The sequence below is a fragment of the Solanum tuberosum genome, unplaced genomic scaffold, assembly GCF_000226075.1.
Source record: "Solanum tuberosum cultivar DM 1-3 516 R44 unplaced genomic scaffold, SolTub_3.0 scf00007, whole genome shotgun sequence".
NCBI classification, from domain to species: domain Eukaryota; kingdom Viridiplantae; phylum Streptophyta; class Magnoliopsida; order Solanales; family Solanaceae; genus Solanum; species Solanum tuberosum.
Genome location: NW_006238933.1, coordinates 175,000 through 187,931, shown reverse-complemented (window position 1 = coordinate 187,931; position 12,932 = coordinate 175,000). Strand labels below are relative to the sequence as shown.

At 35.1% G+C, this 12,932-nt stretch overlaps 1 protein-coding gene across 1 annotated transcript; it reads left to right on the top strand.

Moving 5' to 3' along the window:
- The first annotated feature begins 968 nt into the window (after positions 1-968).
- LOC107060713 (transcription factor UNE10-like) lies at positions 969-12,723 on the top strand. The gene is made up of 6 exons (XM_015308917.1): positions 969-1,728; positions 2,665-2,759; positions 3,160-3,225; positions 4,487-4,813; positions 11,590-11,811; positions 12,691-12,723. Exons 1-6 carry the CDS (start codon positions 969-971, stop codon positions 12,721-12,723), a joined length of 1,503 nt encoding a protein of 500 aa, XP_015164403.1.
- Positions 12,724-12,932: the final 209 nt, after the last annotated feature.

Genomic DNA, 12,932 nt, shown 5'->3' with positions numbered 1-12,932 from the left:
TCAAACACAATTTGCTTATCAAAAATGCTTTTCAAATTAATTAGCCTAACACAAATTGTTTTTTAAAAAAAACATTTTTCTAAATAACTATTTTAAAATAGTGCTTTTAAAAATAAACAATTTTGAGCATCAATGCCAAACGGACTCTAAAGTTAATTTGGTAAATATCAACTCAAATAAACTGTGTCAAATAAATTGAAACGTGATATGTTAGTTCAGCCTGGCATGTGACGCTCTAAATTCTTTCAAAACGCATCAGCACCACATATTTCTACATTCTGACGTATGTCTATTCTTTATCTATATGTATAAGCATTTCCATTTTCCTTGGTTGCTTGTACTATGAAAAAAATTAAAAGTAAGTTCTTTTCTAAATTGGGAAAAAAACTCCTCAAGATTATCATTCAAGATATGACTCAGTGTGTATCAAGCTGGCCACTAGACGGCTCCCCGTCTCATCTAAACCTTGTTCTTAGCTCTCACTCTAATTCCAATAATTCCTTTGTAACTGATGCCCCGGAGTATATCTCTCTCTTCCTCTCTTTCTCTCTCTTTTTTTTTATCCTTCCATAAGGGTTTTCACCTTTTCGTCTCTCTGGGTGACTCAAATCCACAATTTTAGAGGTTTGGAGGCGATGCAACGACAAAGCTAGTAGTCTGCATGAGGGTTCAATCAAATCCAATAGATTTTTCTCAAACAATGTATTTATGTTGATAAATTCTTTAAATAAGTATTAAGTAAATTTTTTGAATAGTTACTATCACTTAAAATCATAATGATAAAATTCAGAACTTATAAAGTTGAAATTCTAACTTCACGCATTTGAGGTGATGAGCGTGCTTAGCATCTGAGTAACCTCTGTTGTAGATTCTTACTCGTTTTATCTATATAAAGTTTATTGGTTTTTATTTAGCATAAATTCTAGGGTTTAATTTATTTATTTTTGGATTTTTTGTGGTTATGAAGGATGGATTATGAAGTAGCAGAGCTAACATGGGAAAACGGACAGATAGTGATGCATGGCTTAGTCCCTCCACGCGTGCCTAATAAGCCTTTATCGACTCCTTCTCCAACAAAATACACATGGGAGAGTAAGCCACATGCTGCTGCAGGTGGCACACTTGAATCCATAGTGAACCAAGCTACTACTGGCATCCCTCATCACCACAACTCCCCCGTGGACGGGGGTGGAGATAGAGGGGATGATAATTTCGTGAGTTGGTTCGATGATTGTCTTCCTGAAACTCAGACTACGGAAATAGATACTATGGCCGTAGATGCCTTAGTTCCAACAAGTTCCACTAACACCTCAAACTATAATCAACAAGTGGCCCCGTCCACGCACGTGTCTGGGACGGGGATGACCAGTAAGTGCTTGGTTGACTGCTCCACACGTGTTGCATCATGCAGTGGTGATGCAGAGATGACACGTGTGGGAATGAGATCTAGCTTTGAAGAGATATCAAAAGACTTTGGGATCACCGAGTCTTTTGGGAATGAAGAGGTTAAAAACTTGATCGAATCAATGGTATACGAGGGACGACAGGTCAATATGGCTGACCAGACCGTGAGCCGGGAAGACACTATTGAAACGGGAGAGAGATGTTTGGGCGCGGAAAGAGTACTTACCACAACATCTACGGGGTCACCTGAGAACACCTTTAAGCATAGTAAAAGTAAGACAGTGAATAATCATGATTTCATCTCTCATAGCAGAGCTCAAGTAAGTATATGATTTCCTTTCATGCATAGTGACAGTATATACTTCCTATGATTCCATGCAGCACAACATAAGTTTATTTAGTAATGTGATTTTTCCTTATAGAACTTGATTGTTATTCTATTAGCAATGTGATTTTTCCTTTTTTTAAGCAATTTTAGTTTTTAGAAAATACTTTTCAAAATTTTTGACCGAAAAGACAATATTTTCAGCCCAACACTACCTTAGTTTCATGTTATTATTATTTCACTACCTTAGTACTTCTTCTGTCCCAATTTATATGACACATTTTATGTTTTGAGAGTCAAACAGTTTAAGTTTGACCGGTAATTTGTGCATGAAATCTTCAATTTTTTTGGAATGAAATTTATATATTTGTAAACTACGTAAAAAGTACTATGAGTCACAATAATTGATAATTCAAAATGTTTAAAAGATCTATGAAAAATTTACGGTCAAAGATAGATTTGTTTGACTCTTGAAATCCGAAAGGTGACATATAAAATGGAACGGAGGAAGTATCATGTTATTGTTTCACTACCATAGTTTCAAGTTATTGTTTTGGTATAACCTTTTGTTATTCGAAGTCCACTCCTACTAATTCAATTTTTTTCAGACCAAGTAAAAGGGAAATCGCACTGCTCTTGGTCAACGTGCTTATCGTTTGACTCTAAAAAGAAAATCATAATAACTAAAAGTGCACAGAGAGAATATCCATTAGTTTAACTTGATATAAAATAAGAAAAAAAGAGAGTTTTGAAACTTATAGCAGTTTAAAATAAGTGATAGCATTGTTTGTGTGAGAACAGAATAATTACTACTTTTTAAGTAGTTATTCCTTTTCTTTAGTGAAGTGATATTACTAAATTTTTTTAAGATAGATATGTTAAATTGTTGGATAGTGTATTAAACTTTAGTGTCAACTCACACAAGGAGTCAAAAGATAATGAGGATGAGGATGAGAAAAAAAGATCCAAAATTTCTTCATTTTCAACAAAAAGGAGCAGAGCTGCTGCTACTCACAACCAGTCTGAACGAGTAAGATGTCACTCTCATGTCTCTCGAAAATACTTTATCCGTTTCAATTTATGTGACACATCTTGAATTTCAAGAGTCAAATAAGATTATTTTTAATGGTAAATTTTTTATATATTTTTAAATATTTTGAATTGTCTATTTTTTTTATGTAGTTTATAAATATATAAATTTCATTTGTAAAAAATTTGAAGATTCCATTGAGCAAATTTTTCATTCAAACTTAAACTGTTTGACTCTCGAAAAATGAAATGTGTCACATAAATTAGGACATATAAAATAACTGTTTTCAATTAATTATAATGATGTAAAAAATGTCTTCTGGCCTGACATCATATATATATAATAACAACAAAGCTAATTTGAATTTTTTAATTGACTATTGTTTTTTTATTATTACTAGAAAAGAAGATACAAGATAAACCAAAGGATGAAGACATTGCAGAAGTTAGTTCCAACATCGAGTAAGGTAATGAAATTAAAAAATTAATAATTTTTTCTATCAATAAATTAATTTTATAGTTTTTTCTCTGTGTTTTACAGTTGTTTGGAACTTTATGTTTCAAGAATATACTTATCTATGTTGCATCAATTTTGTCTTTGCATGAAAAATACTCTGCACTTCAGTTCACTAATTCTCAACCACTATTTCAAATAATTACTCCCTCAGTTTTAAATTTATGTGACATAGTTTAATTTTACATACATTTAAAATTTATGGTTCAAAATAAGTCATATATATTATTTTTGTGTGATTATTAATTATTTCATGAAGAATAAAATAAGCATTTTAAAATTAAATTATTATTTTAAATAACATATTATAATTAATAATTTTACTAAAGCTTGCAAGTGAAAGACATAAAAAAATGCAAAATCCTCGTATAGAAATTATAGTTCTGCTGTCTCATATCTTTCCTTTTTCAATCGTTAGCTTTTTATTTAAGTATCAATTATTACGTGACATGTTAGATTGAAGAGAGAAGAAAGCGATATTAGTTATTGACTCCTTTCATACAAATAACCAACTATTTAAGTATCAATTATTACGTAGTGTGACATGTCGTGTTGAAGAGAGAAGAAGGCGAAATTAGTTCTTGACTCCTTTCAGACAAATAATCAACTATTTAAGTATCAATTATTACGTATATATCGTGACATGTCAGGTTGAAGAGAGAAGAAGGCGAAATTAGTTCTTGACTCCTTCAGACAAATAACCAACTATTTAAGTAACAATTATTACGTAGTGTGACATGTCGGGTTGAAGAGAGAAGAAGGTGAAATTAGTTCTTGACTCCTTTCAGATAAATAACCAACTATTTAAGTATCAATTATTACGTAGTGTGACATGTCGGGTTGAAGAGAGAAGAAGACGAAATTAGTTCTTGACTCCTTTTAGACAAATAACCAACTATTTAAGTATCAACTATTACGTAATGTGAAATGTCAGATTGAAGAGAGAAGAAGACGAAATTAGTTCTTGACTCCTTTCAGACAAATATCCAACTATTTAAATATCAGTTATTACGTATTGTGACATGTCAAATCGAAGAGAGAAGAAGACGAAATTAGTTCTCGACTCCTTTCAGACAAATAGCCAACTAGGGTGAAATAAATTAACATATGGAGATTCCGCTATTGATTGACTACCTTAATTATCGATCACCTTAGTGAGGGTTTAATACTTAGTATTATTCAACCTACTAAGTTTTATCTTATTGTTTAAGCAGACTGATAAGGCATCAATGCTAGATGAGGTGATAGAATATTTGAAGCAACTACAAGCTCAAGTTAAAGCCATGAGCATGATGATTCATGTTAACATGCATCCACCCCCTATGATGTTACCAAATATGGCATTCCAACAACAACAGTTTCAAATGTCAATGATGGGAATGGCTAGACCCATAGATGTCAATGCCCTTAGCAGCCCCAACATAACAACAATGCCTTCGATTCTCCATGCCACCACGCCCTCTAATTTCAATATGCCTCCTATTCCCTCCCCTGGAGCTGATCCTTTAGCTTCCTTCATCGCAGCAGGCCAATTATCACAGGTACAACAACAAAAATAGCTCATCTGATAACTATTACATCTGTTAAGTGTTAGAGATGTTATCTCATGAATGAAAAGAAAAGAACTATTCGAGTCCACAAAACTCACTATGTCTCTTTCATTTCCTATTCACACCTTTAAAACTCAACAACAGCTAAACTCGTGATTTTGAGGTATGTACATCCTGATTCTCTTACGTTATCACGAGGAGGGCATGATATTACTGTTTGTCAAAAGCATAATATTTTTTTACTGCTATAATAAAATATTGTTAAAGAGAACGTACATTACAAGAGTAACATAACAATATGGAAAACTGTTCCTGATAAAACAAGACGTTATAATTAATGAAATATTATTATAGAAAGATTTGACTATATGTGTACTGGTTGGATTATTACGATTTAAAAAAAAATAGTTTTCTGTTTAAGGAGGATTTTAACAGGTTTCAAATTCGGAAAATTTTTGCAGCCTATGACGATGAATGCTTATAGCAGGATGGCAGCGTTGTACCATCAATATCTACAGTCGAATACAAATCATGTCTTTAAAAAATGATGTGTATAGCAATGTTCTAAAGTTTGAATTTTTTTTCCTTGATCAATTCCAATAAGATTGACCATGGCTTATTGACAGTTCAACTACTGAATTGGTGTTATGTTCCAAGACACTTGATGAAGAAACATAATAGAATATGTAAATATGATTTATTTGTTTTTAACAGTTTCATAGCAGACAAAGTGTACCATAGTATAATATTATTTTTTTCTCTTTTGCTAGTAAATGGAAGTGTGACAGTAAAAATTGAGGAATTTTCATAAATAGATATAATTTGAATCATAATTATCATTAACAGTTATAATTTTTCTAATTATGATTCATAATAACAAACAGCTTGAGAGAGGAGCAAGAAGCGTGAAATTGAGAAAGAGAGAGGTGAAATACTAGATACAGGCTAATACATGTTGTATTTGATACGTACGAGCAGAAAAATCTATGGTACCCTAAAAGATGAAGCTCACCCTTGGATTCAAAATTCAGCATCTCTCAACTAATGTCTCAGATCAGCTGTTGGAAGATGTCTTGTACTCAACAAAGAAAAGGAACAAGTGTAGTATCGATACACAAACTACACTGTATTTGTAAGATCACACAGCCAGTCCAATTTATGAATGTAAACATCCACTACAATACAGTAACATAGAATAATGCATAACATAACAACAATTAGCAACCACATAGACTCTCGGTCACATGTCATGAAACAACAGTAATTGGGTCAACCAATGCATGACTACATTTCCCGTATGATCATAGTGCAAATGTCTGGTCCTCCTAGGGAACTACAATCACATACCTGGTCCTCTCACGAAACCCAAATTCAAGCTGTTAGTGTAATGGCATGGTATCCAAGTTGTCTTAGTGTACCGGCATTGTACCCAATCAATCCATAGTTAGTGTACCAGCATGGTACGCGAGCCAACCAATAATCACAAAGAATCATGCACAATCACACAGCACAATGAACAAGACAATTTGAAAATCACAAGTTCATTGCATGAGATTACTTACATGATGTCATTTCATATATTTTCTACCGTGCATTACACAAATGATACTACAAAATAGTTGACATGCATACATACATACATAAATCGAAAACATACAACCATCGCCTACCTCAAATCAAGCCTCTTGAAAACTCTAAATAATCCGAATTTTCCCCTTGCGAAGCGCCTCAGCTAACAATCAATCACTAGTGACCTATAATTTTCCCAGATTGTCAACAAACACTAAACCTATGCAAAAATATGATCATCTTCTCCAACTTTGGACTCCTTCCCACTGTGGAATCATGTCAAAACCTCCCCCCAATAGCAATAACATAGATTCTAAGGCTTAAGAATCAATACATAAGGTTGAAGAGTCGAATCTTACCTTTACTGTGAAATCCATGGGAAAACGGGTACTAACCGCCCGAAATTACCCCTCCTAAGTCCAAGAACTCAAAGTACAGAAAATAGGAGTTTTGGGTTTTTTCTGCTCTAAATCCTGATTCAGTGTGTTATAGCAACAACTAGCCTCGCTATAGCGGTCTACACACTGCTATAGTGGGATGCCTTCCGCTATAGCCCTCGACGAAACTTCAGAAATTCAAACTCCGGAACAAGGCCATTTTTACAGCACAAACTCATATATTGATGTCCCAACACATACGTCATGTTCAATTCTGGGAGGTCTACTTATCCGAATTCAATTTCGAAATGTCTTATGGACTCATTAATGTCTTGGCTACAAGAATATAGCAACAAAATCTTGAAATCACACCCCCAAATGGCCCTAGACCTGCCTAAATTCTGTGTGAGGCTGATCTAGCCAAAAATTTAAGCCACTACCCGGAAAATTTTCTAGTCCAAATTCATTTACTATTGACTTACTCATAATGATCGAGTCAAATCGCTACATATATTTAATACATACAAAGATGATACAATTGATACAGTTAACACAAATATTATCTTCTTTTTTTCATGTATTCATTCTATTTATCTAAATCAACCGACGAGAGGGAGTTGCTCGGATGGTAAGCACCCCTCACTTCCAACTCGAAGGTTGCGAGTTTGAGTCACCAAAGGAACAAAAGGGGTGAAAGCTCCTAGGGAGGGTAAAAAAAATAAAATAAAATAAAAAATAAAAAATAATAATCTAAATCGGCCTTTAATTAAATGATGGGTAAGTAACCAATAGAAGATACACAAACTTAGTCAAAGTATGCCAGATTCTTGTAGGATGTGAATTTGGATTGAGATATTTTATGTTGTGGTTTTGTTCAGCCATAAAATTTTGCTATTTCGTCATGAAATTTTGTTCATCCCTAATTTCAGTTATTTCCCTTCTGTTTTAATAATTTTCCCCATTGCTAATCATTATGAGTTTGACCCTCTTTCTAACTATCCAAATACCACAAAAGAGATAGAAATAAGTGACAGATTAATCTTTTGCAATTTCAAATAAGAATAATTATATTTTAGTTTATATTAATGATGATTTAATTTATTTAAATATTTTTCAGTTGCAGATATTCCATCTAGTAAGGTAGATGAGAGAGGGAGTGAGGAAAGCGACAGAGAAGAGAGGAGAGAGAGGGAGGAAAGAGGTGAGCGAAATAGAGATTAAAGATTTGCTATAAAATTTCAATTATAATTGTGTTTGTTACATAATATTTTAAAACTATAGCTATATGTGGTAAATAATGTAGTTATATTTGTTAGATTATATAGTTTTTTCTAAAAAGTTATGTGCCTCATAAGCAGTTCAATTTGTGTCCAAGTTTTGGCCCATCATGACAAGAAAAAAATAGGGATAATTGTACAGAATGACAAACTTATAATCTAAAATAAATGGAGTAGCTACTGTTTGATTTAATTGCGCCCCGTAGCAAACGTTTGCCAGTCGCCTCTCTCCCTCCAAATTTTCGCTCGCCACTCTCCCTTTCTCGCTCGCTCCCTCTGTGCTCGCCTCTCTCGCTTTATACAACAGAATTGTATAAATTGCTTTTTTGTTTGTATAAAGCGAGAGAAAATTGTATATACACATGCAAATACATATATATTCGTCCTATACACTTATAATTATACAATAAAAATATTCCCCTGCCCAATTCTCTTTTGCCTTTCTCTCTTTCTCGTTTTATACAAACACAGATTATACAATATAATGTATATTTTATGTTTGTATAAAGCGAAAGAAATTTGTATATATACATGCAAATATATATATATATATATATATATATATATATAAATTGCTTCTATTTGTATATATGCATAGCGAAATAGACATAGCTTTCAATTGTATATGTATAGCGAATTATACATATATTTGTTTGCTATGGAGCGCAATTATGCAAACTTTGCTATATCATACAAATATGATTTTTTTATTTGCTATATATGAAAGTTGCTAAAAAAAATACCAAATTTGCGACCAAATATTTAGGACAGGTTCTTCATAAAATTGTGACAGATTTATGACAATTTTATGATGGAATTTTAATTTTTTTTTTACCATTCTATAGATTTTATTCGTTTATCAAATTGCAATACTCGAATATGTGAGAAACTCTTTGATCATAAACATTGCTTTTCTTGTGGTGCATTGTTCCATTTGTAAAACTCTTTTTCGATGGAACAATTCAAATTTTTATTGACTTCTTAAGAGGGAATATTCTCAAATTGGCTACTCAAATGGTACCTTGTAGACAAGATTGGAACTTTAATTTTTTTCTTTAGAGTCCAAGGTGGACCTTTCCATCCGTAGATCGATAGTGATTTTATTTTTTTGTTTTTAATACGGTGTTCGATACTGTATTAGAGTCTGATTAATTTAAATCTATGCTGGATAGAGCCTCATTCGAACGGTTAATCAAATATTTTTCCACCCCTCATAACATGGTCTTCTATTCAGTGCTCGGTACCATATTGAAGTTTGATTAATTTAAATTTGCGCTGGATAAGGCCCCACTAGAAGGGTAATGTGCCTTTCCCAACCAAAAAATTTTCCATCCCAAGATTTGAACCCGATGCCTCTAATTAATTGAGGAACTGCCCTATTCATTGCTTCACACATGATAATAGTGATTTTGTTTGTGATTGTAGAGAGAATCAAAGATATATCCAGTAGTCAAGAGGTTAATTATTAGTCACCTTTATAAAAAAGTAACATTCTTGAATAAGTATAACAACCTGTTCCGTCGTTATAGAAAAGCCAACGAGAAAATTTTTGGGTCGAAAAACTTTTTTGTAGTAACTTGGAATTTCCCAACCTAGTCCAGATTTGGACGAAATCGGAGTCAGTAAGGTGTAGGGAAATTTGATAACAATTGGGTGATTTAATTATGATTTTGATCACATGAGTAGATAGCTAAGGCGTTAAGGAACCCGTACGACTTTATGGAATTGAATACGGGTGAGTAGAACTCTCTAGCGTGAACATGTAGTTTCTGAATATCGTTGGTTGAAGGTGTGTTGTGAAATGGGAGTGTGGAATTCTTAAATTGACTCACTCATTTCGTGCAAGCCGCTAAGACAGGATTATTCCCGCCAGGGCGGGGCCGCTCTAGCGGGGTGAGTACCGCTGTGGCGGGACAGTCGCGGTTTAAGTCGGAAATAAATCCCAAAACATCTTTATTTTGCAATTTTCGTTCTTGATAGTAAGGAGACGAACCCTAGGTGATTCTTGACAATTTTCCACCTTTCTAAAGGCTAAAGGTAAGGTTTTAACTCCCGAATCCATTTTTCGATCCGTAGATCGTAATCTAATGGATAATTATCGATGGGGGAGGGTTTTGATCTGGGAATTTTGGTGGAAAAAGCCCTAATCTGCGTATGGGGATCAAGGGTTTAACATAGGGTTGAACTTATTGATTATAATCCGGGTAATTAAGTCTTGTATATTGATCCTAACATTATATTAATTGTTTGTAGAACAAGAACAAGTGGAAAGAATCTGAACAGGGAATGATCAAGTTTCTTAGGGGATTCAAGTTTTGTTCGAGATAGATGATGATTGTGATTTCATGATTGTGTGATATATGTTTGTTCTTGCTTCATTATAATACGTGTATGTACCCGAATGTTGCACTATTGATCACACTAATTGTAAATGAGGACAGATGAATGATGAATGCCATGACTAATGACTTGATTATATGATTATGAGAATATACTTTGTGATTGTGATTGTGGCTTATTGAATGGATCGGGTGTTGCGTTTCGACACACTAACGTGGATCGGTTGCCACGTTCTGGCATAAATATGGGATCGGTTGCCACGTTCCGGCATAAGTATTGGATCGAATACCACGTACTGGTATGCTAATAGTTTGGGTTTGGGTTCCATGAGAGGACCATTGACTTGACATAACTGTGTAATTGAGAATTGTGAACTTGATCGTTATTCTTAAATGATATTGATATTGTATATGTTTGGTGTATGCATGTTATTATTATGTTGTAATGGCTTATGTATGTTGCACTTAGTGGAATAGCCGTGTGATCCTACCAGTACACTGTGGTTGTGTACTGATATTGCACTTACTCTTTCTTTGTTGAGTACAGGGCATCTTCAGGTGGCTATTGACATACCTCTCTTAGAAGAGCAGTGACCTTTTCGAACTCAAGGGTGAGCTAGTTCTTCCAGGCTGCCATGAGTTCTCTTTCGTTTAAAGTCTACATTTTCGGACTTAGACTTTCTAGTTAGTTATTCCTATGTTAGTTTGGGGTTGTACCCTTTCTTGTTTAGACTTATGGATCTTGTTAGAGTCTTGGTACAGTGCTTTCAGGTTCTAGGTATTATTTCCGCAATGTTAGTTTTGGTTGTTAGACTTTTGTTGGAGTTTATGGGAACTCCTTATCTTTTCCTTAGCATTTAAACTTGCTTCCATAACCTTAAATGCTTTAGTATTTTGATTAAGTTGGTTAACTAATTAGTATGAATGGTTCTCCCACCAAAGGGTTAGTGTGGGTGCCAATCACGATGATCTGAGTTATGACAAAGTTGGTATCAGAGCCTAGGTTTGTTGATCCAGATATACCAAAATGAGTATAGTAGAGTCTTGCGAAATGGTACGGAGATGTCTGTACTTTTCTTCGAGAGGCTATAGGACTTTAGGAAATCTCTGTATTTTTTTTGTCTTCTTCCGTGCTATAACTTGATTCCAATTGGTATCTGGCGATTCAAATTGGTATCTAACCTCCTTCACTCTTCTGTCTGCAGATGGTTAACACTAGGTTCAACGGCGTCAAACCCGTAGCTCTCATCAATGCTCTAGCTGAGGAATCTACAGCGAGAGGTCGCGGTCGAGGAAGGGAAACACCTACTAGGGATGGAGAACCGGTTAGAGATGCTCCCATAAATGAGGCCCCTCCTGCACACCATGAAGAGGTAGAGGATAATGTAGAGGTTGAGGAGGAGGAGAATGTTGGACAAGAGGAAGAGGTGCATGCTGAGACTACATGTATTCCTCCCATAGAACCAGTGTTAGCTCAACATATCATGTCGTTCTTGAAAGGATTGGTTGATCCTGGAGTGCTTCCCTCTATTCAAGCAACTTAAGCTCCCGCCAATCCCCTATTGATATCACTGTCCCCAAGGTGGGTGGAAATGAAGGTAATGATGATTTCTTCCCTCCTTTGTTGGGTCCTGTTATGATTGGAAATGAGCATGAGATGTTGACTAAGTTCTTGAAGTTGAAACCGCCTGTGTTCTATAGTTCTGAGAGTGAGGATGCATATGAGTTCATCCTAGATTGCTATGAGAGGATTCATAAGTTGGGAATTCTCCATCAGCATGGGGTTGAGTTTGTGACTTTTCAGCTTCAAGGTGAGGCTAAGCAGTGGTGGAGAGCTTATGTGGAATGCAAATCTTTGATTTTACCCCCACTTACTTGGAATCGGTTTCATGCTCTATTTTTAGAGAAGTATTTGCCTCGGACTTTGAGGGATCGTAAGAAGGATAAGTTCATGGCTTTGGAGCAAGGTGGTATGTCTGTGGCTGCTTATGAGGCCAAGTTACATGCCTTATTTAGATATGCTACTCAATTGGTAACTATTGAGGATGAGAGAATCCGTTTATTTATTAAGGGACTAAATTCTGAGTTGCAAGTAATATTTGTTCATATGACCTCTGCAGGGAAAAGCTTCAATGAGGTAACAGACTTTGTGAAGAAAGTGGAGGGGGTGAGGCGAGATGGTCAAGCTAAGGCATTGACTAAGAAAGCCAAAAATTTAGGCAACTTTTAGGGATCTTACTCCATAGGTTCAGGGAGGCGAACACTTGCAGTCGGGCCAATTCAATCCGTTATGCCCGCTTTTACAGGTAATTACTCCGGAACTCCACCTCAGAATTTGATTCAGGATAGCCAGGGATCTGCACCTTCGGCGGGCAGCATGCCATCTTTTGATCGTACATGTTACAACTATGGTGAACCTGGGCATATGAGGAGAGATTGTCCCCACCCACACATGTTGGATTCCGCGCAACAACAATCTAGAGCAATGGTACCCGCGGGAAATGGTAATAATGGGCAAGGAGGAAATCAGTGAGGCCGCGGAGGTAGG